The following is a 27,363-nucleotide window of genomic DNA, read 5'->3' on the forward strand; positions in this document are numbered from 1 at the left end:
GAGCACACGCCGCAGCTCGCCGCACGGCAGCGCGGGCGCGGCGAGCTCGCCGCTCAGCGCGTCTACCATGCGCTCGAGGGTCGCGCGACATTCACTCATCTCCTCGTAGCTCCCTCTCACAATTGCAGCAACTTCCTGTACGAGATCATCATCAGCAGCCGCGCCACGCGCTCGCATAAGTACTTCCTTGGAAACTTTAACTTTAATATCTTTTTCATGGCATCTCCCCTGGAAAACGTATTGTAAATTGCCAATTTGGTCACTAAATAATGAAAATAAATGCCAAAATGACGGGATCATAATATTGTAGAAATCACGCTGGTTTCTTGTTTCAATAAAATAAAATTGCCTGTTGGTTATGCACGTTTATTACATTACGATTACAAATAATTAGGAACCTGTTATGGCACATAAGTAAATTAATCAAATATATTAAATAAAAAATCTATTCAAAGTTATAATAAACAATTAGTTGCATACTTGCAGCAAGGTAAAACTTATATTAAAATATAATAAATGCATTTAAAGTCTCAATAATATTAAATAGAATTATAATAAAACATAACGAATGAACAAACTTATTAGATTTTGAAGAAGTTATCACAAAAACACAATTTAATGAAGCTAAAGAAATAATACAATGATTTTACACTATACCAATTTGGTTAAATTGTACTGTTATTGTATAAGCTTAATTAAACAAGCTATCAAAGTCAATTAGGTACATTTTATATTATATGAAATCCGATAGACTAAAATAGAATATACATTCAGAATGTCAGAGACTGATATATAGTGGTGAGATATAATGGCGATGTCAACTTATAATCAAACGCTGCCAATAAAATCAAGCAAACACAGACTTATAAATACAAGAACTATGCCAAAGTCACTAAACATGTCTGTCTAGTCTAGTCTAGTCTAGGCTCGATTCAATCATTACATATATCAGTAAACAGTTGTATTAATTGTTGTTGGCACAAACACGAGATTTATGAGTTGGAGACTACAGCAAAAAATTCTCGTCGTAGAATAGTTTCAGTAGTACATATAGAGTAGTAGATTTGTACATGACACAGTTCATTGTCAAATCATTATTTAAGAGTTCATGTGAAATGTATTATAGTCCACACAATCTTAGAGGTCTCTGACGTTTGTCTGTCTATGTAGGTACAGTTATAACTTGTTATGTACGTCCCGGAGCGATCACGTAACAAATATAACCATCGAATTCATAATTTTAACTCATTACTTCGTTACTCATACACATACACTTTCATATAAAATATAATTTATGTTTTTAAATAGGCGACTAATTCAGAGAATAATATTCTAATAGACCACCATCACAATTTCAAATCTTCAGGTTGGTTTACCATAGCGATGTTACCTTTCAATATTCGTTAAAAAAAGTTTGTTTACTTGTATTATGAAATATTGAAAGATATAATAACTAAATTATGTGATTTTGTTGTTATTTTATTATGTATACGAGCGATCAAACCCCTTTTTGTTTTGATGTCATTGATTCGTCAATGCTCTACGCAGTCCCACGCTATTTCCGAAATTCTTGAGATATTATTATATTTTCTAATACAGTGATTACAGTCTCTAATTATTTGAACTCCATACGACTTAAGAATAGGTCATAAACAATCAGGTGACTTTATTACCTCTCGTGGCAGTTATAGAGGTTACCTCATAGATTGTGTCGACTCTACTAAGAAATTTGGTATTATCTTGATCGTTTAAGATATAAGTAGTATATATGTAGGTACGTAATACAATCATGCATATATGTATAGTTGAATCCCACTAACTATGTTAAAGATGTAGTAACAGTCCATCCGTGCGATATCACACCGTGACGGACGCACTTTCCACGTTAATGAGCGTCCGCCCGCGCTCCCGTACGATGATACCATCTCCCGCGCGAGCCACGCAGCGCAACGCATTCATATAATTGTATTGTGTATATGCGATCATAATGTGAAAGTGTTTAAGAATCATTGCTTTAACATATCGTAGGAACAGTTAATATATCACTTTGATTATTTTTAATTTAGACAGTCTCCCTTTTACTTGTAGGTAAGTATCGCTTGTGTAATACCAAATCAACTGTTTTCTTGACTGTATATGCTTTTCATGATATGAATTTCACTCCAAATATAAAAAAATGCTTTTTAATTTTAATAATCTATCTAGTACTTACTAAAATATGAATAAAAATTACTACGATAAAAAACTATCTTTGGCAAATTGTAGAGGAATATTGACTTACAAAATAGCACACTTCGTGATTAGAGTTCATTTTTATAGTGTTGGAATGTGATTTCCGTGACGAGGTCCGAGTCTTCGGTGTCACTGATGTAGCCTTCCTGTCCAGTGTAGTGGGTGGGGTGCACCAGCAGGGGCGCCGCCGAGTACGCGTCCAGGTTCCGCGTAGGGAAATGCGCTTTCCACGTCGCACTGAAAATTAATGTTTGTTATGAATAACAACGCCACTTTAGTAAAAATAATGGATAAAGGGTAGGTTTCTCTTTCACTCAACTGCCTGTATGCGTGTGCTAGGTGTTTTGAAGGTCACGGTTCTTTTGAAACAATGTTGACGACTATGATCTGAACCTTGAGTTTTTATACTAATTTTTATGTAGCCTTGAAGATTAAAATGAAACTGTGACTTCCGTTAGTTTCGATAAACTATTTGATATATTAATTTATCGGCTAGGTACAATATCGGTTACAATAAGTTTTTAATAAAGGACACTTACTTGGGATGTTGGTCGAACATGATGGGCAGGAACTCGTCGACGGGCAGCATGCGGTCGAGGGGGCGCGCGCTGAGCAGCTTGCGGGCGCCGCGGGCGCTGAGCAGGTAGCCCAGCGTCCAGTACGAGTACAGCGGCCGCGTCGTGTGCTCCGTCACGTACTGCTCCTCATCGTCCTGCAGGATCTTACGACCTATGTACCTGAACATACCACCAGAGCCATTACTCGTCTTATACATAAAATTGGAATACATTAATCATTATATCCTCGTCATCAAGAGGAGGACATATATCGCTCCTTGAATACAAAAGGGCCACAATTTAAAAAAAAATTAAAATCGTTTTATTGCAAAACCTAAAGCGACCTGAAGGTGTCATTTTTGCAATAAAACGAAAGGAGCGATATAATGAACGTAACTCGAAATATCCATCAGCGACCTTCCAATTCATTCATCAAATCATAATAAATATCTAATATTATTATGGTTATAGAATCTACATAATAATTATGTACTATGTACGTAATTTGCACTATGTAATAAATAATTATAACATAGTAAGTGACTATATACTTCCGATTCTTAGTTTTGATTACGTCATAGTTTGGTCGACCTAACAAAAGCGTGTTAAAAGTATTAGTCAAGCGTATCATTGGCATTGAACATGAACATGCTATCTAAATAACACGACAGGCTCAATATCTGCATTCCCGCGTGGAATAACTCGGTGATGGTGGGCTGGTAAACCCACCAACGACTCTGGAGAAAACCTTAATAAGTATAAGGTCAAAATAATTTTAAAAGAGTAACAACTTCTAAACATAAAACACAATGCAACTTACACCAGGTCCCATTCTAACGGTTTGATCTCGCGCAGCAGTCGCAGGAATCTGTTGCGGAAGTAAGGCACGAAGTGTATGTCGTCCTCCAGCACTAACGCAATACTGTGTTGCTTCTCCGCGACCTGTTCGCAAAATGTCGGTAATTACGACTCAGTTTCTAAATGATTTTGAGGAGAGGCGTGATTAGTTACGACGTTTCTATAAAATTCTAATGGTATTTTAAAGTCTTAAAGTAGCCATAATTTTTGTTCTTTAGTTAGTAAAGTTCTCATAAGACCAAGAAAGGTAAATCTAATAACTATACATATTAAAATAACTATGTTTTACGGCTTACTCACACAACTGTTTGCTAAGCGACGTTTGCCGCTGCCGCAGCCTCTTAGTAGTCCAGTCAAATAAGCTTAAATTAGGTAAGAATCTCGGAATGCGAGATACCCAGCTGTAATTTTGTACATACTTGTATATTGACCCCCTAAAACTTGTCTCAAAACCTACATATGGTAGGGTGTAAGCAACTCTTAAAATTCAGGGTCAAAGATAGGTTTTGAGACAAGTTTTAGGGGGTCAATATACAAGTATATACAAAATTACAGCTGGGTATCTCGAATTCCGAGGTGAAATACTAAATTGACTGGACTATAGTACGAGTTTGCTTTACGTTAAACCGACCATACTCATACTAAGGAATCTGATCATGAACTCATGAGATCTCCTTCAGCAGCTTAAAACTAGTCAAGTTACGTCATCAAATAGCTAAGTTATATAAATCCTCGATAGATATCTAATTTGATGAACAGTCTTTCGAACTGCAAGATGCTCACTCCACAGGTAAAAATGTTATGATAGTATAGAATAAGCACTCACCTCCTCCCATATGTAATAATGACTAAGGAAACATCCCACTTCTCCTGCTTTCATAGGTCTACAACAAAATTGCAATATTTAAAAAGGTAAGTGGCTCTAAAATTTTTATAATAAGTAGTAATACCTATTACGTAATATTACCTTTTATGATAAGGATCTTCGTAATTAGGCATTAGAGTAACACCCAAATCCTTCAGATTATTCATGTCCAATTGTCTGAAAAACGTAATTTAGTATGACACTCAGATATATTAAAAAAATATAAGGTACTACATAGGTGTAAGGACCAATTTTTGTATTCTGTTGCATTATTAGATCGAATAAACGGCATATACAAAGACAGCCAAGTCATATTAGCGAAAATATTGCAGGTAAAATACACTATACAGTACAGAGTATACTTTAAATCTAATAATAAATATGCATATATATCATATAATAAGAGTATGTGTATGTACCTGCCGTCAACAGCCTTGATTTGCTTGACATCCATACCCAACTCTTTAAAACTCATTTCCATTAATTCTCGTCTCTCTGTGCGTCTCTCTAAGTTTATCATATAGATTTCGTTACAACCGAACTTCCAGAGCTCAGGGTATGTAACATAGTCCTGTAAGAACGGGTCTAGAGGCAATGGACTCCCGCGTCCGATTGCTTCCGTTTTTATGTTCAACAGCTGCTCAAAATCACTCTTTGGATCATGGTTGTCTTCTAATGGTACTGGTACAAATCCATATAGATCATCATTGCAGATGTGTAGTGTTATACCTGTACACAAGTACATAAATAATCACTAACACTGTGCTGTTAATACATTCACCTAAAATAAAATGAATAGATTCAACATTATTGTTACCATTTTTCTTAGCATTCACTGCAAATGCTATGATATCATCTTCTGGGCCATCATAATTAGGAATCTTGTCTGGGTTATATGTTAGTTGATCAGAGACTCTGGTCCTCAGGTTAACTAAAACAGCAGTATGAACCATCGGAACTTCATAGCAACCCTGCTTCTCCATCCTCTGTATGGGCTTGTAGTCATCTGTTCTTTGGTAATAGTAGTTGTCGGTCATCCCACACCTGCAATCAATTTTCAGTCATATAACGTCTGAAGTAATACCTTTATTGTCTAATTTTATAACTTATTTAAAATATTGTATGATGCAGACCATGCTGAATTTAAGGACAGCGTCCAAGCAGCCTAAAATTATTTGGTATGCACGTAAAAACCATAAAATTGATTCAGTTTAGAGACAGTAACCATTAGTCACTATGATGCCAACAAGAGGTCATTAAAGATATGGCGGTTAACAATTTCTTACAGCTATGCCTACTGGCTCTATACCAAATTGAATGAAGCGTCAAAAAAGCACCTTTGTAGAACAACACACATGCTGTGGCATGCATAAGTGTGACCAACTTTCTAACCAGAAATTTGAGTAAAGTCCATCAGAAACAAGCATTGGTGCAGCGATAGGAAGGTCTTTGGATACAAGTTCACTTAATGTAGACGGATTTGTAAGAAACACGTCAGCGTCTACCATCTGTAATAGAAAACAATAAAAATATACACAATATTTATGTAATTGCCTGATAGTAACTATTATTAATAAAATCATTATGTTGGCTATATATTAATTTATACTATGTATGCTTATCATATTAGGAATTAATTTGGTTAGAGGGTTATCTCATACATATAGGCATATAATTTTAAATGAGATATGAGACCATTGACCCCAATACTGTTTTTATTTCATCACCATCCCATCTTGATGTTTGGTGCAATTATTATTATAAAACTTACATTTTCTTGAGTTGTAAAAACCAAGAGGTATCATATTTGTATGTAATCATAAATGTTTGATTCATTGAGCAAAAATAAATGGGGAAACTTGAAGGTAGAACTTTAATTATTAAGCATGTTCAAACCTCTTAGTAAAAGGATCTGGAAATATTTTAAATTGAAATTAAACTTTTATGTTGCACATAAAAATGCCAAAAATAAAAAAGTTGTAATAAGTATGCATTAAGACTTTTGTAGGCCCAGTAATATTGAGTTTTGGCGCTAGAGCTACCTGTATAAAGTTTAGTAATATTACCAGAGTACCAAAGATAGAAAACCCACAGATAGAGATAGAATATCATCAAGTCAAAGAGTACTCACAAAAAGATAATCTGCCCACATTTTTCTAGCAAAATCCAGAGCTTTCTCTCTCAATGATATCACATGTTTGAAGTGGTCGGAGCTCCAATGTATTGGGCTCTTTTCATCTCTATGGAGGCGTCCGCTTGAACTGTTCGTAGTAATATACACGCCGTTGTATAGAGGCCCATACTTGTCCACCCATCGTTCAAGGATTTCAATACTTTTATCTTCATTAAAATCACTATAAATCCTGCATAAAAACAAAAATATATGTTGTATAGCTAATAGCAACTAGAGGAATACAAAGTATTTAATTTGTTACACAAATACTTTTTGTTACAGTTTGACCGATACGATTTGAACCTATGTTATGTGCCTTATAAACATAAGCTCACTTTATTGTTAACATTTAGATTGGATTAATACCTAAAGTGCAGCAGGTCAACAGTCAATGCTTCCACATCCTACATAACAATAGTTGTATTTAAAAATTTTGAATTCAAAAAATTTCTCATAAAATTATTTTAACTAGCAATATTTTTGTAACCACTTTAACAATATGAGTAAAGGGGAATCGATAGGGTACTGACCAGTAGAGGATTCCCTATTCATCTATCTCAATTATAGCATTGGGAAGAACGTCAGCATCCATTTTATCTTATTCATCGAAAATTTCACACATTAAGCCCGCCATAAATAAAATTATAAACTGTAAATAAACTTACCATAAATATATTCGATTCTTAGGATAGTTTAGGTTACGTATGCAACTTAGAAAAAAAGGTAATGTATGTGCTTTATTACGAACAAGCACAGATATTCCCACTGTCGGCATTTTGTAAGAAACTTTTTTGACATCCTCGCCTAAACAACTGTACCAACTTCCCAAACAAAGTAATGCTAACACCACCGCTCTCATTTTTATGAATAAACTAGTAATAGGTTAAAAAATTAAAGCTTTTCCTTTATTATTATTACTGCATATCCCCTAAAGTGCCTTCTTCAATTAATTGTACTTAGCGCTTGATTTACAAGTTTACAATAAATACACTTGCACTCCAACAAGATGACATTATTTGACTGACTGACAATCAGTGACAATTGACACTTTTGAGTTTGACAGTTCCCTACTTTGGACTCTTTGGTTCTTGGAACCCTGGTGCCCGGCGCGACACTATGCCCGAATCTGGATCACTGAGCATGTATCCATTTTTTACCCCAAACTGGAATATCCTAACGGGCCCCCTCGCTTGGGGAGGACGAAAAAGGCTAACTAACTCTTACTGACTAAGAATCACCCCGTGGCTACGAGAGTGTGAAAACACATTATTCCACAGCACAGAGCATATAATTCCGCCAGATATTAACACTAGGAGACTTAAGGCACATTCTTGTATCAGCACACGTTACTTTGTGTCAAGATATTACGATAGCGAAACTGAAATAACTTGTACAGCGGCAGCGGTCATAGCAGAGTGGCCGGGCTTCCATCAGAACGACGCAGTATGCTATATAAAGAATACCACAGGGTGCCGTATTGGGAAAAAACGATTGTTATGGATATATTTTTTAAATCAACAAACAGATATAGGTATTTACAGCAAAGTGGAAATAGGTATAGGTCTCAGGAAAATAAGGACTAAGCATTCATTTAATTATCATTATTTTATTATAATGTATTTCGATTGTGAGGAACCTCAATGCAAAGTTTATTTAAAAAAATGAAAACGTATATTTATTGACACAATTGGTATTTCTCCTTATATCACTATTTCCGAGGCACCCACCCTGTCCAATAACTGCACAATATAAATTTATTTATACAACAATATTGCAACAACTTAAAAATTATAACAATGTCCCATTGCGAAACTTGAAAACCTTATGAAATAACAATAACATTCGTTTCGTGTTTTTTTTTTCTAAACATTAGTCTTCTATATGAATGAGTGTAGTATTTTCTACATAAATAGTGTCTGTTTTTCGTATCTCAGAGGGTGGTAGACAAAAGGGTGGAGGGTGGGACCAAAATCCGTTTTCTGTGCAGACTATAGAGGATTCGCCGACGATCTCGTAGCCATCATCGCAGGAATATATCATCAAGTCGCCCACCGGATACTTGCCGTTGTTAATTGAGGGCTCTGTCAGTAAGCGGCCATTTGTCGGCACCAGTGGCCCAGGGCAGTATATCGCTGTTGAACAACAAAAATATCAAAGTAAAGAATATCAAATCTTTGTAAGTTGTAATAAAGACAGCCTACTTTGATCGGACCTAGAGATTAAAAAACGTTCGTAATGATACTCACGAATGCAGTGTGGTACTTCTCCTGACCATTTCCCATCCATTTCACACTCCAAGCCCGGCGCGCCGACCAGTCGATAGCCCCAACTACATTGGAACATTGCACGGCCGCCAAACGAAGAGTTGTACTCTACGACGCTCAGATGAGGACCCAAAGTCTTCAGCATTGGGCAGAAGGTTTCTTCGCACGTCGGTGGCAATGATGACCATTGGCCTTATAAGAAAATAGCATGTTAGCTTGTGTGATGTAGATGTATAAGATTAAAAAGGGGGCATCAGCCCCAATTTTAATTAATCTAAATAAAAGCTATTCATTTCAAAGTCTTACTCTATAAACTTCTTACAACTAATCGCCCTAAGGGTTTTTTTTATTATTTTAAGGGGTTATTGTCCAAATGGATACGTAACAACCCCATACGCCCGAAGGTTAAGATAGAAGATCCCATCTAATGACAGGTATAGATATGTATGTAATGATAACTATATATATAATTATCTACAATGTAACACAGTAGGACCCAGTTTCCACCAGCTATGTTATGAGTCCCATGTAACAGGATAATTTGGGGATGAGAGCGCATACCGGGCACGATTCCAGACTCTGTGTCACTACTAGGTAATTTTAGAAAAACCTTAAAAACTCTAATAAGATTGCCTAATCCAATTATATTATAACAATTTTCTTTGATATGAGGTACGTTTCCCGAGTTTAGGTATTATTTTTTAGCATTAATAAGTTACCATTGCCCATGCAGGTGAGTATAGCTGATCCATTTAGGTGGAACCCTGGCTGGCAACTGAAGTGCGCCGAGTTGCCCAGCTTCGTTCCTTGTGTGAATTGTCGAATGTATTGTGACGGTACCGTCACTGGTGGACACACCACATCTGCGAACAAACACTTTTGCTTCACTTCAAATTATTCGTTATGTTTAGTTAGTCATTTTAATTACGTATATGTACGCAAATGTTTATCAAAACATTTAAATGGTAAAGTAAGTAAGTACATTATAATATCGAATTATAAAAACTAAAATAGTTGTTTAACTGAGAGTCATACGTTAAAGCGATTGAAATGTTAACGTGGTTAGCTCTGACTGGTTGGTTAACTTACAGCCGATCAGAGAGCTAAATGCAACTACATTTCGATCGCGTTAATGTAAAAAAAGGAACTCCGTAGCTGCCCTCTCGAGTTTATGCCACTAACAAGACAATATACCAATTGTAACAAAGAAGGGACTAGATTAGAAGAGAACTCTACTTTATTTAATAAATACAACTCACTAACAACTTTAATGCTGACGGTGTTGGTGTGTCCCCCGGGCGAGGTGCACGTGTACTGGTCGCTGTGTCGCACCGACATCTTGCTCAGCGTCAGCCGGTAATGAGAGTCCTTCTCGCCTTCTTCGCTCGACCATGCTGGAAACAACGTACTTATAAATAAATATGAGCCGTGGAAATGTATAATGCAGGTACAGTAAATCATAATTGTAATTATAGCATTTTAATATAAATAAATATTTATAATATCATTTTTTACAAATGTTATAAATACTTTTCGCCATCGCGCAACAGCGTGTGAAGTCAGTATTAGATAACATGGAAATACAAACATAATTTACAATCCTACTAAACGTTTTTTTCGCCATTCTTTGGATAATAAAATAACTCATAGCACAATGCTTTTGAATCTCCCAGAGGGTAGGCAGAAGTGTTTTCATTAAAACAGTCACTTTGATTAGGGCTGTTGCACCCATATTATTGGGAGGTACCAACAGAGTATAATCCAACGCTCTGTAATAATACTATGAAATAGGAGGCCTAACCACCGGTAGCTTAGACCATGCTCCCGCTACAGGTCGGCTCCTGTTTTTAAATAGTATTTGATATTGTATTTTATAAAGTAGTATTTAAAAATGTAATTTTAGAGAATTTTAAATAAATGTATGGAACTACGAATTTAAATGACAAGTCAACATTTCGCTCTGATGAATTAAAGATTTGGTAATATGTATGATACATAAAAGTACATTATTAAATAAATTATTAGCGCATTAGCGAATACTTCGAAGTATAAATATTCAACCGCTAGTAGCTACATAGCAGATTACAAAAGCAATAGCGGCAATTTTTTCCAACGCCAGATACATTTTATCTTCTCGGAACACAGGTTAAATACAATTTAGCAAAAGTACATCAGTATTAAATAAATATAGAATATATTCGCATTTCGGAGTAAAAAAGACTATACAAAGATAAAAAGTTTATTTGATAGTCTATTCTAGTCTTAGGCTTTCTAGCATGTAACCAATTAAAAAAAATAAGTATTTAATTCTTCGCCTTGCTTTCTCTTCCACTTTTCACATAGAATATATTACGCTAATGCAACTGCCTCGTTGGTCAAGTGCGACTGCTGGGCAAGGGGTTTTGATTCGATTCCCGGGTCAGGCAAAGTATTACTGGGTTTTTATCGGATTTTCGGAAATTTCTCAGTAGTAGCACGGAGAGTGGAGTTGTGCCCAGTATACGACAATAAGCTCACCCCCTATTACATGAGACTTATAACAAATGGTGAAAAAAGAGTGTACCTACATTGTACAATGGCATCAAGTGCGGTAATGTACAGGTACACTTCTGCCTACCTCTCCGGAGACGTTGCATACGCTAATGCAACTAATATGTTACTTTTTACACAGTTTACGAAAAACTTCGCTTAGATATTTTTAGCTGTTTCGCTAAACAACAGTTTTCGCTTAGCAAACAAAACATAGCCAATGTAGTCTTTAATAAAAACAATTGCAAACAGCGATAATCGTTCTTGAAATAATTTATCATACAAACACGCTAAGAACTCACACATTTACAGAAAATAGGGTGAAAATAATCTTTATAAGTACCAGCAACATAACTTTAAGTATTATAAAGCTGGAGAAATTGTAGGTTTGTTTGAAAGCTAATCTCCGAAAGACTAGCAATTTAATAATTATTTTTGTGTTCATTCATTCGTGTTCGTCCATTTATCAAGAAAGGCTATATAATGTATCACGTTACGATCAATAGGAGCCGAGCTAAGCGGGTGAAACCGCGCGCTAAGCAGCTATAATCTTTATAAACGCTGCTAGCGTTGTTCATAGTAGATAAGTAAATAGAAATAAATGCTTCTGAACTAATATTAAATTTTATAGATATGTTAACTAAAAACAACGTTTTATTCATGTCTCACGATAGTAATTATAAAAAAATATAAATATTTTCAAAGTATTTCTGGGCTTTTTTCGGTTTTACGAAAATTTTTCAGTGGCAGCATGGAGTCTGGATGTACATTTACATTACGTGTCATAATGTTTACCTCTGCCTACCCCTTCGGGGATTAAAGGCGTGACGTTACCATAAATATTTATATGATATGATAAATACTTAGATCTTATAAAAATTTACTACATCTATAATTTAAAACAAAGAAGTCTAAAATGTGTACCAGAAGTGTGTTGTCCAACGGCCTGCGTCCAGCTCCACTCGGGGTCTCCGAGCGCGCGGCGCGACACGCAGTCCAGGCGCAGCGTGCTGTCGGGGAACACGAACAACTCCCCCGAATGCTCCACCACTGCCGACCCGCTGACTATGGTGTACTGAATCGTTGGCGGCGCATCACCTGAAATATATCATTGACTTTTTTCATTTACAACAGATGTACACACATCCATCTATAAATAAAATTGAAGTGTCTGCTTGTGATATTATAATAACCATTTACTACATGCATATGAACATACTTACAAAAATCTTAACTTGTCTGTTTAAAAATTTAGACATTTTAGTAACAGTGGCTGCTACTATTAATAGTCAAAGTGAAGGTAAAGTTTCCAAACATAATTATGAAATGTACCTGTAAAGTTGGTAACAACGGAGGTTGGTACACATTCAGGCAGCTTAGGAGCCCATTCCCCATTTTCACAGTGTATCATATTGTCACCTTTCATCTTGTACAAGCCGAAGTGCTTGCAACGAGACACCAACACCGACCCATGGGGGAAATGTGTGTCTTTCTGAAAAAACATAATAACATATTTATGCCCTGTGATGATGACCGATTAGAATACATAGTGACTGCCTACATTTATTACTACCGTTGTAGTGGCATGGCTTGCGACGTGTCTGCCATATCAATTATACAGGATTCCCCCTATGTGCGGGAAAAGCCATTAGATGATGTTCCCCCATCAAAAATTTTACCCATAACCATTTTTTATACAAGGCACTGTTCGCAACTGTTAACTAAATATAAATGATAATTTGAAATAAGCTACCTAAATTATTAATTTTAGTTTGCTTTATAATTGCATATTAGAGGTTACTGGGAGGAATATATAAATATACCTATATGTACAATTTAATGTTTGCTATTCATAAGGAAAAATCAATCAATTTAGTTGCATTTAGCTTTACATTTAGTGTCAATCAACAAATAGTATATTTTCGTGGAATACATTAGTAATGAATATTATTGTTTTTACATTCTTTTCCTTAAAGGTACATCATCATGAGACATTCTAGGTACTTGTTTAATTCTTGTATACAATGTGTAAAAATAGACCTCTTATTGGATAGGTCAGTGGTATAGCTAACTGGCCATGGGAGGCTAGATTTTTTGTATTTTTTAATTGTATTTATAATTTTTACAATTAATAATATAGGGTTACTCATATTTAATAGCAACCAAAACCACTAAGGTTTCAACTAATGCTCTCACGAATCTATTTTAAAATCGAAATGATATAAAATGAGTAGATTACAGATTACAATATAAAAGAGTTTGGGATGTGTCCATGGTCTACTGAGTACTTACATTTATAGATGAATTCTTGAAAGATATAGCCAAGAGAGGATGTTCGTTTTTATACAGGCATTCCCTTAATATAGGCTGGAATCTCCCATCTGCAAATAATTAAGTTTTATTTTAAAATATTGGAAATACTAATGTAGGTACATGCTTAGTATACTTGCTATTTACTGTAATATATGCAACTGTTTAACTGTACCTATATAGTATACAGTCAACTGTATATAGTCAACTAGTCAAGTCAGTACAATGAAAATTGTAGTAGGCATTAACAGTTGACCATAATTACAATACCTACAACTAAAATTAGGATTTAGCCTACACATAATATTTGCCATTTATATTCAGTTATAGTAGCTAACATTCAGTTACAGTATACATATGGATTTTACATTGAATGGATAAATTTAAATACATGGATAATACCTACCTACTATATTATACTAGTTATACATTTTAAGGACAAAGAGGGACACAAGAGAAAATATTAGTGTGGGGCACAGTTAAAATAAATCTCTTTGACACTTAATACTTAAATGAAAAATGTAATTATTTTAGACCTTATTTCTATGTAATTAGTTTTGAAAATGTATCTTATTTAATAGATATACCTAGCAGATTGTCCATAGTAATAATTAGGTAGGTGCTAAATACGTAATACTGACCTGGAGTGTTAGAACATAGAGGTCCCACCCAATTGCCATCAATGCATTTAATTTTACATATCAGCCTCTCATTCAGAGGACCTATCAGGCCAGGAAATTTCACCTGTAAAACAATATTTAGTGTTGTAAGGTACATAGTTACTATGTTTTTGTTTCACACATAAATTGGACTAGTTGTTCTAATTTTTTAAAGGTTTCAGAACTTAATATATTTTTTGCCATTTATTATAACTTTGTTATTCAAATGGTAATCTAAATTAATTAGGTTTTAAAGTTTAACTTTGATTACTATAAATAAGTAGGTTTATTTAATTAAATATATTAAATAATTAATTTAAAACTTCATAATTACATACTTAAAATCTTTAAAATGTAGGTAAGTAGGTACCTATTTAATAGAATGAAAATAGTTCCTACGTTTTAAAAACAAATGATAAATACAAATACCTAAACTAAAAAATCAGAACAATACCTAAGTTTAAATTACATACCTCGGATATTTTCGAAAAATCCGATCTGAATCTTGTAATGTCTAGGTTTGCGTCCAAACTCTTTACATCAGGCAGAGAACATTTGAAATCATCTGAAAAATAAAGTAAATAAGGTTCTAATTATGAACAATTAATTGCACTAAATAAAATTATCAACGAACTAATTGTTAAGTACCTTGCGGATAAGTCACATTTTCGTCGTCTTCACAGAAGATCCTCGGGGTAAACAATAATATTAGTAGAGGAAGAAACATTTTAGAAACGTTGTCTACCAACGTCCACAATCGCCGAGTATCTAATGCATTGTACAATCAGTGTAGTACACTGTACACTACACGGTATTCAATTCATCTATTACTCTGCTAGTTAAAGCTACGTCTTGAAAAGCCGGTTCTTTTAACGCCAATTCATAGAAAAATGCTATTACTTTAGTTGTCGTACCTACCAAATGCAAGTATCGCGCCTAGTTTATTTGATAACTATTATCAGTACTGAAATTGGCAGCAATGTCAAACGTCAAATTCAAAACATATTGCTGCGGAGGGTGCGCGATGCGGAGTAGAATCAAGTTGCCACCTTATTTCTTTTGGCGATGCGTAGTACTAATACAACGTTGTACATGGAAATAAAATAAAACTTATGTCCGATTACTCAACATCCTAAAGATTATTCTAGTTTGCCTACTATTAACTTTTATTTCAATTTACTTATATAAAGTACAAAAAATGGCAACACTGGTAAGAAGAACCGATCGATTGAGATAACAAGGGGAGTCAGCAGGGTTTGTAAATGGGGGAGCCTGTGTTATGGGGAGCAACGCCAGACGATATTCATGTTGATACATTACCTACCTACTTATATGTTTTTATACAATACAGTACCTAACCGATCACCTAAGGTTATAAATTGTGCTATAAAAATTATAATTTGGTAGGTATCTACTACCCTAGCATAGGAAACTATCTACTTATATAGTAGAGGAAAAACATAGATAGAAAATATCAGTTTATTTCTTAAGTGTCCTCATTAACCTTTAATGTGGACCAATGTTAGTTAGTCTAGTAGGTACATATCTACTAGACATGTAAGAAATGCTGCATGCTACAGCCACTTAGGTCTTACAATAGGTACAAGATCTTCAATTGAATACGAAGGTCAGTCTTTCCTCGTGTTTTTTTCCGACAAGTGTAACCTTTTATTGGAGGAGACTGCAAGCCAGTTGTTCAGAAGATTTATTATGATGACAATCGCAGTCTTGCGTCGTAGGAATCGTACCACCGTACCTAGGTACCGTACTAGGTGTGAAACATACCTAGTAGGATACTATGAAGTTTAACATGAATATAGATGTACTTATAGTATGGGATCCCGCTATAGAACGAACCGAGATGCTTATTTAATAAAACTTATTTTATATTAAAGTTAACATCTCAATAAACATATTGCAAATGGGTTGCCTAACAAACTTCAGTCCAGACTAAGATTAATTACCTAATTATTGAAAAAATGAAGCCCATACAACATGCAAACGTTTTACGTTAGGTTCCCTATTGTTTTCCAGTCACAACTATTGGGTTGCCAGGTATAAACAGGTAAATCGGTACTAGGAGCATTTTGCACCGGTGTGTTTATTCAATAAAATTAATATGTAAAGATTATTTCATTACGCACGGTGGTATAGGGTTGCCTGCGAAAAATCAGTCCTGAATTCCGGTTGTCGAATTTTGAAATGGCACACATGCCTACATTTCATATTTTTGGTAATTTAGGCACTTGTACCTATAAGTACGTTGGTAGAGCGTCCGTAAAAGCACAATTGGTATGAGTTTTATTCTAGTGTCGTACATTTTAAAATCTAAATTGTGTCCGGTGTTTGAAACTAACGAAAAATGGTTGCAACTTTCTTCAGTAGGTATATTATTGTAAGTAGTTTCCTACACTTCTGCTCACCCCTTTAGTAGCCAAGCGTAATGTTGTGTATCTATGAATATCTAGTAGATACGTTCGAATCAAGGTCTCTTCAATCAAGACATTTTCTTGGATGCACGATTGTGCGACCGATGCAACGTAACTCGTAACGGCCGCGCGTCCGGCTGTCCAGCCTCAGGAATGATCATATATCTCAGTTAGAATGAAACGAAGTAGTTATTCTTTCCTGGTATTTGTATTGCACCAACGCCTGTTTATGCTAACTCTTCTCTATTAAATATAGAAAAGAACTACAAACTGTTACCAAATTAGATCCTATTGAAATAGAACGCCGTACCGACCAATACTAAAACGGATTCGCAATTTTTAACCTTTTCTCATTTACTATAAAATTTTAATTAATTTACTATTTCGCACGAGGTAGGTACAGGAGACTGGCAAAAATGAAGGTAAGAAAAACTCAAACACTGTCAATAACATAAATATTTATTTAATCAGTATAATTACGTAATGTGCAAGTTTGTACGTAGAAGATAATAGAAAGCACCATGAAGCTAGACATTACTTTGATTCATTTGTTTTTAAGCATACACTTAATTTAACTACAGATGACATTTAAATAGTTATTTGAGATTTACAACGACCTTTGTTGGAACAAGGTAAGCTTCACATACAAACGATTTTCTCAGTTTTAGAGAGGTAGCTCGGTAGATTAATAGACATGCATACAATATTAAATTGATGTACAATTTGCACTAGAGGCGGATTAAACCCAGAGAGAAACCTAGGCAAGCACTAGATAGGCGCGCCTAATTGTTTTTGACGTCCCAACTCTATGACGCGCATTCCCTCTATAACCTGGCGTTGTGGAAACTTGCCTAGTTTACCTTTACGGATAATAGCCCTGATCTGCACATTTATTTCCTACGTAGGTACGAAAATAAAGATTGATTCAGTACAGAAACAGTAACCATTGACTACAAAGTCGACCAAAACATGGCTTTATTATGACCCATATAATTTAGTGTAACAATAGTGTACTCTCTTTCTGAACTCGTCTTTCTGAAGTCGATCTTTACTCTTTACCTCCGTACCAAATAACTGTGCAGACCATAAAGAGTCAGGTACTGAAGTACATAATATGACAGTCCAACAAAAGTTTACAACCTGAATGTTACTTAGACATGACTGAGAGCGTGCCATTTTTAAGAAAACAATGACTGAATGTTTATGTACCTATTACACATCAATAGGTATCTAGCTCGTCTGCCAGGGATACCTAGACGCAATCAATTAGTTGTTATTGACAATGTCCCTATAGCAAAAACCAGCAACTCGCTTCAATTGACATCAATTATCACAAAATACTTTATATTTTTTTATTTGTTTGTAATCTATGTATATGAATCACGATGTTTTAGAACACGCAAACATCGTGAACTCATAATAATTATAAAGTATCTTTCAATTAGTGCGACAGGTTGACTTACTGACTTGTACAACAATACAACAGTCGATATTCCAAATTAAAAAGAAATATAAGAATGTATTACCAACAACGTTATTTAGAAATTACTCGTAACATACGTATAAGTAGGTTCGCAGTATAATGAAACAGACAGAACAAACTATGAATGTTCGCACTATATATAGTTTTCGCACGTATTTTATTATACATATTACCTAATGGTTTTAGACTTACAGTGTACAATGCACAATGTGGATCAAAATTTCCTGGAACCACCCAGTAGTACCCATGTAGCTTTACATAGGTACAGAAAGAACCCACTTTTATTTAGTAGGCACCTACATTTTATTTTTGGACTGCGGTTTTTATTTTCATTATCTTTTTTTATTTTAAATTATATTGTGGTTCTGATTGTGGCTGTGGTTAGCAAATTGATAGTATAGTATAGGTATGAAGATTCAAAATTTTTATGCGAGATTGGGTCTTACAGACTATTGATTATATATCTATAAATATTGTAAACCCATCGATTATTTAAGCTTAAATTTATTAGTTACAGGCACACAGATAATTGCATGAGAATCGTAGATTAGATACTTCATTAAAAGGCACAACACACGAATGCTTTAAAGGGCAGTTGTATCATAAGATAGTTCGTATAATATCTAATCCTATACAGTATGGAGATCACTCATACGACTTAAATAAAATCACAAGTATTACTAGTCCACTTTTGAAAAATGCACATTTTGGCTTACCTACTGTACTGTTTCGCTAATTTTTCGTATATTATCAGCCGAGATGGTAACTAATATGTGCTTTAAATTAAATCATAAGAGATCTCCCCATACGGTAATACATTTATATAAGATCAAAAGTGAAGCAAGTAATCATTATTAACTACTGTTACGCAGCAGTACAATTTTATCGAAGCTTTAAAACGGATCGATTACATTGTAATTTATATTTGCCGTTACACAATCAACATTTATTGTACCGATAACTACTGAAACATGTTTAATTAGGTAATTATATATATACTAGTAAAACATGAACGAATAATTGTCTGATAGCTAATCTACACGTGATTTATTTAGTTAGATTGGTACATAATTATATATTTGGAATCATAGATTCATAGAAGGAATCATAGAAGTATAATAGTTTAATTTGTTCAATTTCAAATTCGATATTTTTATTTTATTATTATTTTACTTTGTGTTCTTGTTTGGTATTGGTTAAAGTCGATTACAATCACTTTAAAGTGCTCCAACAGTCCAGTATATTGCATTAATTAACTAATTAATAGGCTATCCTTGACGCAAATATATTTGGGAGCCAATTTTGATAGTTCAACAATCATCGATGTGATAAATTAATTACTTTATCGGGATATTATTTAGAATATAGCTTTTCAAAGAGATCACTTTAAATGTAATTAAGTATAGATCTTAGGTATTGTATAATTACTATGAAACATGTTATTTTGAAATATTAAAATTAGTTAATTATTTTACTGTCAAGAATGGTTTCTAAAGTGGATTATAAAGGGCTTTCAAGGACACGTTTTGTGATAATAATATGAACTCGAGATAATTATATCAAACTAGTTATGCACTGAATAGTCTGAATAGACTCTTGAAGACGCTAGAAAGTCATTGTAACACAATAACCAATCCGTCATATTGTTCAACAAAGTATCAGGCACGATGGAAAAACAACATATGTGTAATACTAATCAGTCTTACAATTAGGCACCGCATATTAACAACATAGAAAAATAATTTTCGTTATTGTGAAAATGAAACTACTACATGCCTACCTCATTTACCTGTATTCAACTTGGCCAAAATGTTCAATAAGCATTTTATGTATTTATCTTTACAATAATAAAATGAACTATATCAATATTAAGCTTAAAAAACAAGCTTAGATAAAAATTTGTTCAAAAACATTCTAAATAAATAAAAAAATATAGTGATTAACACTAAATAAGTAAATACCAAGATAGTAATGTCGTTAGAATGAGGACAATTATAATTATTTGATGTTATTGAATGCATTTCATAAATGGGACATTTAAATGAGTCCAAGCATTTTGAGATCTTTGAAACATAGCTTATTGACACTAAGGAAGAAATTCTGATAGAAGATTCATTGTTGGAACTATCAACAACATTTTACCTATTACAAACATATATTTATGAGTAGTGGAAGTGAATTATACTACACAGCTTAGATAATAAAATCGACAAAGAAACTTATATAATTACAAAGAAAACATTCACAATTGTGTCACATCATAAATCTAATCACGAACTTAATCATTCAAATAATATATTTAGATTACAAATATTGTAATGAAGTAACTACTACATGTTACTAATGTATTGAAATTCGTAAACACTTTGCATAAAATATTGTGTTTAATTATAAAATTAAATATGTTGATATAACAATTGAATGTAATCACAATGCCAATTAAGTATTGTACCTAACTATGTACTGACATTGTCTCTTTGTAAAACTCCTGTGTCCTTGAAACAAGGCTACCCAATTATGACATTTCTGATGGTATGGATTCAAATTATTATCATTAAAACTTAAAATAGTATAGATGTGTACAACTGTATGTATAAAATAAAATATTTACATGGTCTGTGTACAAGTATTATTGAACATAATAAGTAATAGTTTTTGATAAAATAAAGTATTAAAGTTGCAATATTCAATTACTTAAATAATTCCAATCAGTGTAGGTCACATTTCGGTAATCGTTACTAATAACACGGAATTTATGCAAAGTATTTACTTTAGCGTGGGTACACTAACATTTAAATAAAAATAACTACCTAGTTTGGAAAATCTGTAAACATGATGAATGAGAATGTGTTGTGAAGCCAATTACATTATTCATATATCTATTTAGTTACAGGTAATTAAGCACCTTTATATATCAGTAGAACATTCGTAATAATTCTTTTAAAGCATGGCACAGGGATTACATAGTAAGTGTCTTATATACCAAGTCACAACATTCATAAAAATATACAATACAAGTACAAATGTACAGATCAAAAGACTTCGACAATATTAATCGCTGACTATTTTCCATTCTTATAATAAGCTTGAAAAATGGTCAACTGTGACTTCTGTCGACTATAAATTACGCATACTATTCTAATTAGAAAATATTATTTGTTGTAATTACAATAACAGATAACAGTAGTAAAAGATGACATCACTTTATATGACATTCATTTAAGCTTATATTTAGTGTATAAAGAGATCTAAAAATGCTATATGGTTTGTCACATGACTAAAGCAAATTGCCTCTATTAATTGATAGATGTAAACATAGGTACAGACATATCTTTGTTTGCTAGTTATATGAAACTATTTAGGCATAGCTTATGCATCTAGATCGTAGTCTTATCAAGTGGTGACAGTAGTTCAATGTTAAATGAAGAATAATTCTCCTTGACTGGTGGACAAGGCTAGCTATTGTCAACAATTCAAGATAATTATATTGTCAAGACGAAGCAAAATGGAAATCGAGATATTAAAATGTAAACAGCCCGGACTTTATTATTTTTCAAGGCAAGCGAAGATATTGTAACAAGTGTCATTATTACTCATTATAAGGAGTTTCATATTTTTAACAGTTCTTCATTATTATTTTTACTTATTACTAAATTGTCGTCGGGGTATGTATATAGAACACAGACACAATGGCTGTGCATAAAACAATATTTATACAAAAAATAAATAACTATTCGAGTTTTATAAATACTGTTGTAGCTTGAATTATATTTTTACATTGAAAAGTAATTGGTTGGATGAAATAAAAGTTAACTACTTATGGTTTGGATTAAATTCCTTATTCACTGGGTGCATGAGATATAATTAACTGAATTAAATATTCTAAATTAATTAAACAATTTCAAAGCAATCGTTTTCATTGTTTCAATGGTATTAAGGAACCTACATATGAGTCGTAGGCACCGAGTTTTGTAAATATAACAGATCTGCATTGGGGCTCAGTAATATTTCACTGGAATGTTAAGTACAAATGATAAAAACACTGTAAATGCAGATATGAAATGTTTTAAATGCAAACTTTTATGGAGGTATTCTTTATGACCCAAAATGCCAAAGAGTAAGGAGGCATAGAGATGTGGTTACCATATTTTAATCGTACAGGTTCCAGATCAGGCAAAGCAGATTCATAATACAGGGGCCAACCATTTAATAATAAGGTCTTTGATCTCCTATTATTAGATGGAGCACTCAGTATAAACTCGTCAATTATTAAATTATCTCCATGCAATGCAGTGCCATTTAACAAGAACCTTGCTTTAGCCATTTCTAAGTTAACAGCATAGACAGTTATCGCTGAAGTATCATTGGTGTATTTCCTGTTCGCACAATGCACATACATTCTCTGCAAGGGAGAACATTTGCAGTCAACATGTAGTACTTTGCTTCCAACAAGCTTCTTGTAAATAACACTCAGCCACCAGTCTGGCAGAGGTTCCAACTTTTTATCAACAAGACTGTAATTTCCTCCAATAAAACTTTGTCTTACTACAGTAGTAATATTGTATTTCGCAGATAGGCCTAACTTGTCCAGCCATAAAGCACTTCCAGCAAAAGAATTAGAAAGCCCTGGTGCTCCTCCTCCATACGAGCTGCTCGTCTCTGTCAGCCACATCGGCATATGCCTATATTTTTTCGTATGATTTCTCATAGTTTCAATTTGTTCTTTCAATAAATCAAATGTACTTGGATTCCAGAAATCTTCAAGTGTTGCAGTGCGGCTGTTTAAGTAATATTGATGCCAGGATACTACATTTACTTGTTTGGAACCATTTCCCAAGAATTCCCTCATGTACTCTAGGCAATAAGGTCTTTTGGGCTGTGGTCTAGTTGTGTCTGGGCCAACTAACAAGGAATGTTTGTAGCCAAATTCATTAAGTAGTTTACGAAGCTTCTTGAAATCATGGGCTAACATCTCTGGAGTCACAGATATATTGAAAACATGTTCAAATGAGTTTGGCTCATTACCAAGCTGCCAGTCTACAGTGAAATGTTTAGCTTTGCTATATTCCAGAATATCCTTTGCATTTTGATCATACCAGCCATGGTCATCGCGAAGCAAAACATTAAATGCAAATAATAATTTATTTTTAGTAGCTTTGCAAAATTCATTAATTTCTGTCCATTTTTTACCAGTCATGATGAAAAATGGCAAATGCTTGTGTTTGCATAACTTTCTAACAGCAGCACAGGCTGACTTGGAGTGTGAGTCTTTAGAGTGGCAGTGTTCACAGGACGCTACAATGTCGTTCTCGCTGAATATAAGTCGGTCAGACATGGTGCCGCCCAGGCGCAGACGCGCCGGCGCTAATGCTGCTGCAAGTTGTCGCAGTCTCGGCTTGCCAAACTCGATTCTATCGTAATGTTCTATTTCAGATGTGTCGATGCCGATGCTAAGGAAGTCGTCTGGGATTGTGGAAGTTACCACCTGCTTTTCGTCGATTGTAATGTAGCATTTCTCTCCAGAATTATACTTTACAAACAAAACCATTAAGGCCACGTTGCAGCAGAACGCAACGGCACAGGCTGCCACCAAACTTTTATTGGACAGCATTTCGAAAATATCACATAAACATAATTGGTATAAATTTACCGAGACTCACACGGTTTGTAGAACTATCACCAACTGTATCAGCTTTACTAAACACAGCACACAACACGACTTGACTTTTGCATAATGACACTAGTGACACATACGGTCTTCACTTTGCTGTCAAACTGACAGTTTTCTTAACCATGAAAAAGCGTCTTGTTGCACCGTTAGCGCATTATCACCAAATATGATACAATAAAAAATTTATAGATTTAGGAAATGTAAAGATATACAGGGTGTCCCTGAAATCGACGTCCAACAGGCCAGATGATCGGCAAGATTCCAAATGTTATCAGAAAAATATAAAAAAAAATCTAAGTCCTACAGTTTTTAAATTACAGTGACTTATGTGTTATCCATGAAAAAGTACACCCTGTGCCAGTCTTTTGACTCTTGTTGCTACAAATCTTTATTTTTTCGGCTGCAGTCTTCCTTACATTATCCTGAATAGTGCTCCAGTAATATGGAATCATAAATTCTTAGCCAACTGCTTTAGATTGGAAAACATTGTTAGTTTTAGAGGAACCAAATACTCTGAATAAAATTTTCACCTTACTTTAAGTGACTGTACTGAATAAATTATGTATGGCGCTAGTGGTGGCAAATTTCACCAAAGTTGGCGCATTTAATAAGGATTATAAAATGGTATAGCACTTTGCACATTATTTCCTAAATTCGACACAAAAAAAGATTTTTCAACGAAACTCCGTTTCGATGAATTTGTTTGAACTTACTAATATTTCTTCTAGTGTACTCAAATCATACGTTATAACCTCGTATGCACTAGACAACACTTTCCACGCGATTTGTTATCATCATGTTGAAAATCAGTGAGGATCTCTTGTCAAACAACATTGTCTGTCTACTCATGATTTCGCTTGCAGCTTTCGTCGGTAATATTACTAGACTTACTAGAGGAATAGATGTTGTGTATCATGTTTAACTAAATAATTAGAGTCCGACCGAAACTGGTTTTCCAGCCGAAACCGAAACCGAAACCGAATATTCGGCCGTGGCTTTAGTTTCGGCCGAAACCGAAACCGAAACCGAAACTCACGTGGTCATGTATAAAATTAAGTGGAATACTGAAATTTGGTACATTTTATCGATTATTCTGCATTAATTATTAATTAGGACATGAAATGGAAAACACAGTAGGGCAAGTGACCCGGTTGTGGCCATCGACCCCTTTGTGGCCATTTGGGTCTTCAAATATTTATAACTAAGGCATGGACAAATAAATTACTCTGTGATGTACAGTATTTAAAATGTTGAATATTGGAGACACTAATACCGTTGGCAGCTTTAATGTGTCAAACTTCACTTCGATGCAACACGTCATTCTTTTTAGTTGAGGGTGAAATTGTTAAGTTCTTATCAAAAAGGCTAAAGCGAGCGGGTGAGGATTTGGTTTTTATTTTTTAAATCTTTGCTTATTGTTTGGACTTTGGATGTTTATGTTAATACTACATTAAGAATATATTGTCTAAGTGAAACTAAAGTTATTTTGTCGCCATATGTTTCTGAAGTGAGGTTTTTAGAAGGTACTAATGGAGACAAAATTATGAATTTCTCCATCTTTGGCCACATGGCTAGCCAAAACTGATGTACATAGACACCCCACTTCTTCCCCTTTATTTTATCGTGGCTTTTTTCCTTGGCTTTACATATCAACAAATACATATTTTTCATTTTCAGAGATGCAATAAATTGCCTTCACACAAAGGGGAGGTCAGTTTACTTTGCAGCTTTTATCAACGTCATAGAAATGTTGATCTCTTTATTTGTAAGTTAAATTCAAGTGAAGTAATAATATTTCATATTTTCCAAACTAAATGAAAACCATTGTTTATAAAATGTGAAATTTAATTAATAAATTTTGATTACTTTTATTGTATTTTTGATGGCCAGAACTGGCACACGACCGTGGCCAGAAATGGCACGAACCTGGCCAAAAATGGCACAAACTCCCTTTTTTTTTCTTTTTTATACAGTTATTTTTCTATTGGACGTTCTTTAAAAAAAGGGATTTCTTAGGCAAGGTTAATACATGTTAAATGACTTTTTACAAGAAATATGTTCGTGATAACAAAAACTATAAGTTAAGAAAGCCTCAAAGTCGACAAAATTCTTAAAGTGGCCACAACCGGGTCACTTACGAATATTAATTTTCTTGTAATGATTTATTATTTAATATAATATAGAAAAATATTAATAATATTTTTATTATTTTTTCAAATAAAGTTGTCATAGCAAAATGTTTATTAGTTATGAATAATCAAATTACGGCGCACGACAATTCCCGAACATGGCCGCCAGCGGCCGCCAAAGCGTTGCTGCGAGAAACGACGTTAGGCGAGCGTGCACGACAACTTCCGAAATCAGTTTCGGTTTCGGCAAAAATTTCGGCCAATTTTGGCCGAAACCGAAATTGTCGCCGAAACTTGATTTTTGGCCGAAACTCGGCCGAAACCGAAACCGAAACCGAAATTTCGGTCGGACACTATAAATAATATTGAATGATTGCAATATGATGTTCATAGTGCATCAAACACATTATCAAATGTGTAGTAAAATCAAAAGGAACGGACGCGGCAGATTCATGTACACAGCATATCGACGCGGTAGTGGTATAGTGTACATGAGCCCTTTTACGCACAATTACTCGTCATATTTTATTTTATTTTTATTCGATAGAAACTAACGCTTGACTACAATCCCACCTGATGGTAAGTAGTGATGTAATCGTTGATGGATCAATTAATATCCCCATCAAAAAAAAAAAGGAATGGGTGAATCCTCCGATTAAGTTACATGTTCATGCCTTGTGATCAAATGCGGGATGAAGCATCAAATATTCTTTACTTTGTCGAGAAAGAGTTATTTGCACCGTTACAAGGAATTGCAGGTAAAGCAAAAAATTATTAAAAAAAAAATAATCAACACGGCGCAAAAAAGCCAGTGCTCAGCTAAAATGCCGTAGCCCGAGTACGATGGCTCGAGATGCACAACACCAGTTCGTCTAGCGATAATATTGCCAACTAATCATGAGTATACAGACAATGTTGTTTGACAAGAGATCCTCGCTGATTTTCAACATGATGATATCAAATCGCGTGCAAAGTGTTGTCTAGTGCATACGAGGTTATAACGTATGATTTGAGCACACTAGAAGAAATATAAGTAAGTTCAAACAAATTAATCGAAACGGAGTTTCGTTGAAAAATCTTTTTTTGTGTCGAATTTAGGAAATAATGTGCAAAGTGCTATACCATTTTATAATCCTTATTAAATGCGCCAACTTTGGTGAAATTTGCCACCACTAGCGCCATACATAATTTATTCAGTACAGTC

At 34.3% G+C, this 27,363-nt stretch overlaps 3 protein-coding genes across 3 annotated transcripts; all 3 read right to left on the reverse strand.

Moving 5' to 3' along the window:
- Positions 1-345: 345 nt before the first annotated feature.
- LOC118268338 (glycosyltransferase 25 family member) lies at positions 346-7,722 on the reverse strand. The gene is made up of 10 exons (XM_035582789.2): positions 7,351-7,722; positions 6,644-6,875; positions 5,905-6,020; positions 5,330-5,556; positions 4,932-5,241; positions 4,615-4,689; positions 4,474-4,531; positions 3,610-3,731; positions 2,772-2,969; positions 346-2,469 (listed from the first exon to the last, which is right to left on the reverse strand). The coding sequence occupies exons 1-10, from the start codon at positions 7,542-7,544 to the stop codon at positions 2,301-2,303; spliced, it is 1,701 nt and encodes a 566-aa protein (XP_035438682.2). The 5' UTR covers positions 7,545-7,722; the 3' UTR covers positions 346-2,300.
- A 549-nt stretch (positions 7,723-8,271) lies between these two features.
- On the reverse strand, positions 8,272-15,491 carry LOC118268356 (locomotion-related protein Hikaru genki). The gene is made up of 10 exons (XM_035582812.2): positions 15,096-15,491; positions 14,921-15,012; positions 14,430-14,532; positions 13,771-13,859; positions 12,811-12,970; positions 12,403-12,576; positions 10,209-10,343; positions 9,669-9,812; positions 8,932-9,141; positions 8,272-8,817 (listed from the first exon to the last, which is right to left on the reverse strand). Exons 1-10 carry the CDS (start codon positions 15,172-15,174, stop codon positions 8,555-8,557), a joined length of 1,449 nt encoding a protein of 482 aa, XP_035438705.2. The 5' UTR covers positions 15,175-15,491; the 3' UTR covers positions 8,272-8,554.
- Positions 15,492-17,317: 1,826 nt separating this feature from the next.
- LOC118262660 (heparanase) lies at positions 17,318-24,121 on the reverse strand. Its single transcript, XM_035574203.2, has one exon. It carries the CDS (start codon positions 23,968-23,970, stop codon positions 22,426-22,428), a length of 1,545 nt encoding a protein of 514 aa, XP_035430096.1. The 5' UTR covers positions 23,971-24,121; the 3' UTR covers positions 17,318-22,425.
- Between the last annotated feature and the right edge of the window lie 3,242 nt (positions 24,122-27,363).

The sequence above is a fragment of the Spodoptera frugiperda genome, chromosome 25 (genome assembly GCF_023101765.2).
Source record: "Spodoptera frugiperda isolate SF20-4 chromosome 25, AGI-APGP_CSIRO_Sfru_2.0, whole genome shotgun sequence".
Taxonomy (NCBI): Eukaryota; Metazoa; Arthropoda; class Insecta; order Lepidoptera; family Noctuidae; genus Spodoptera; species Spodoptera frugiperda.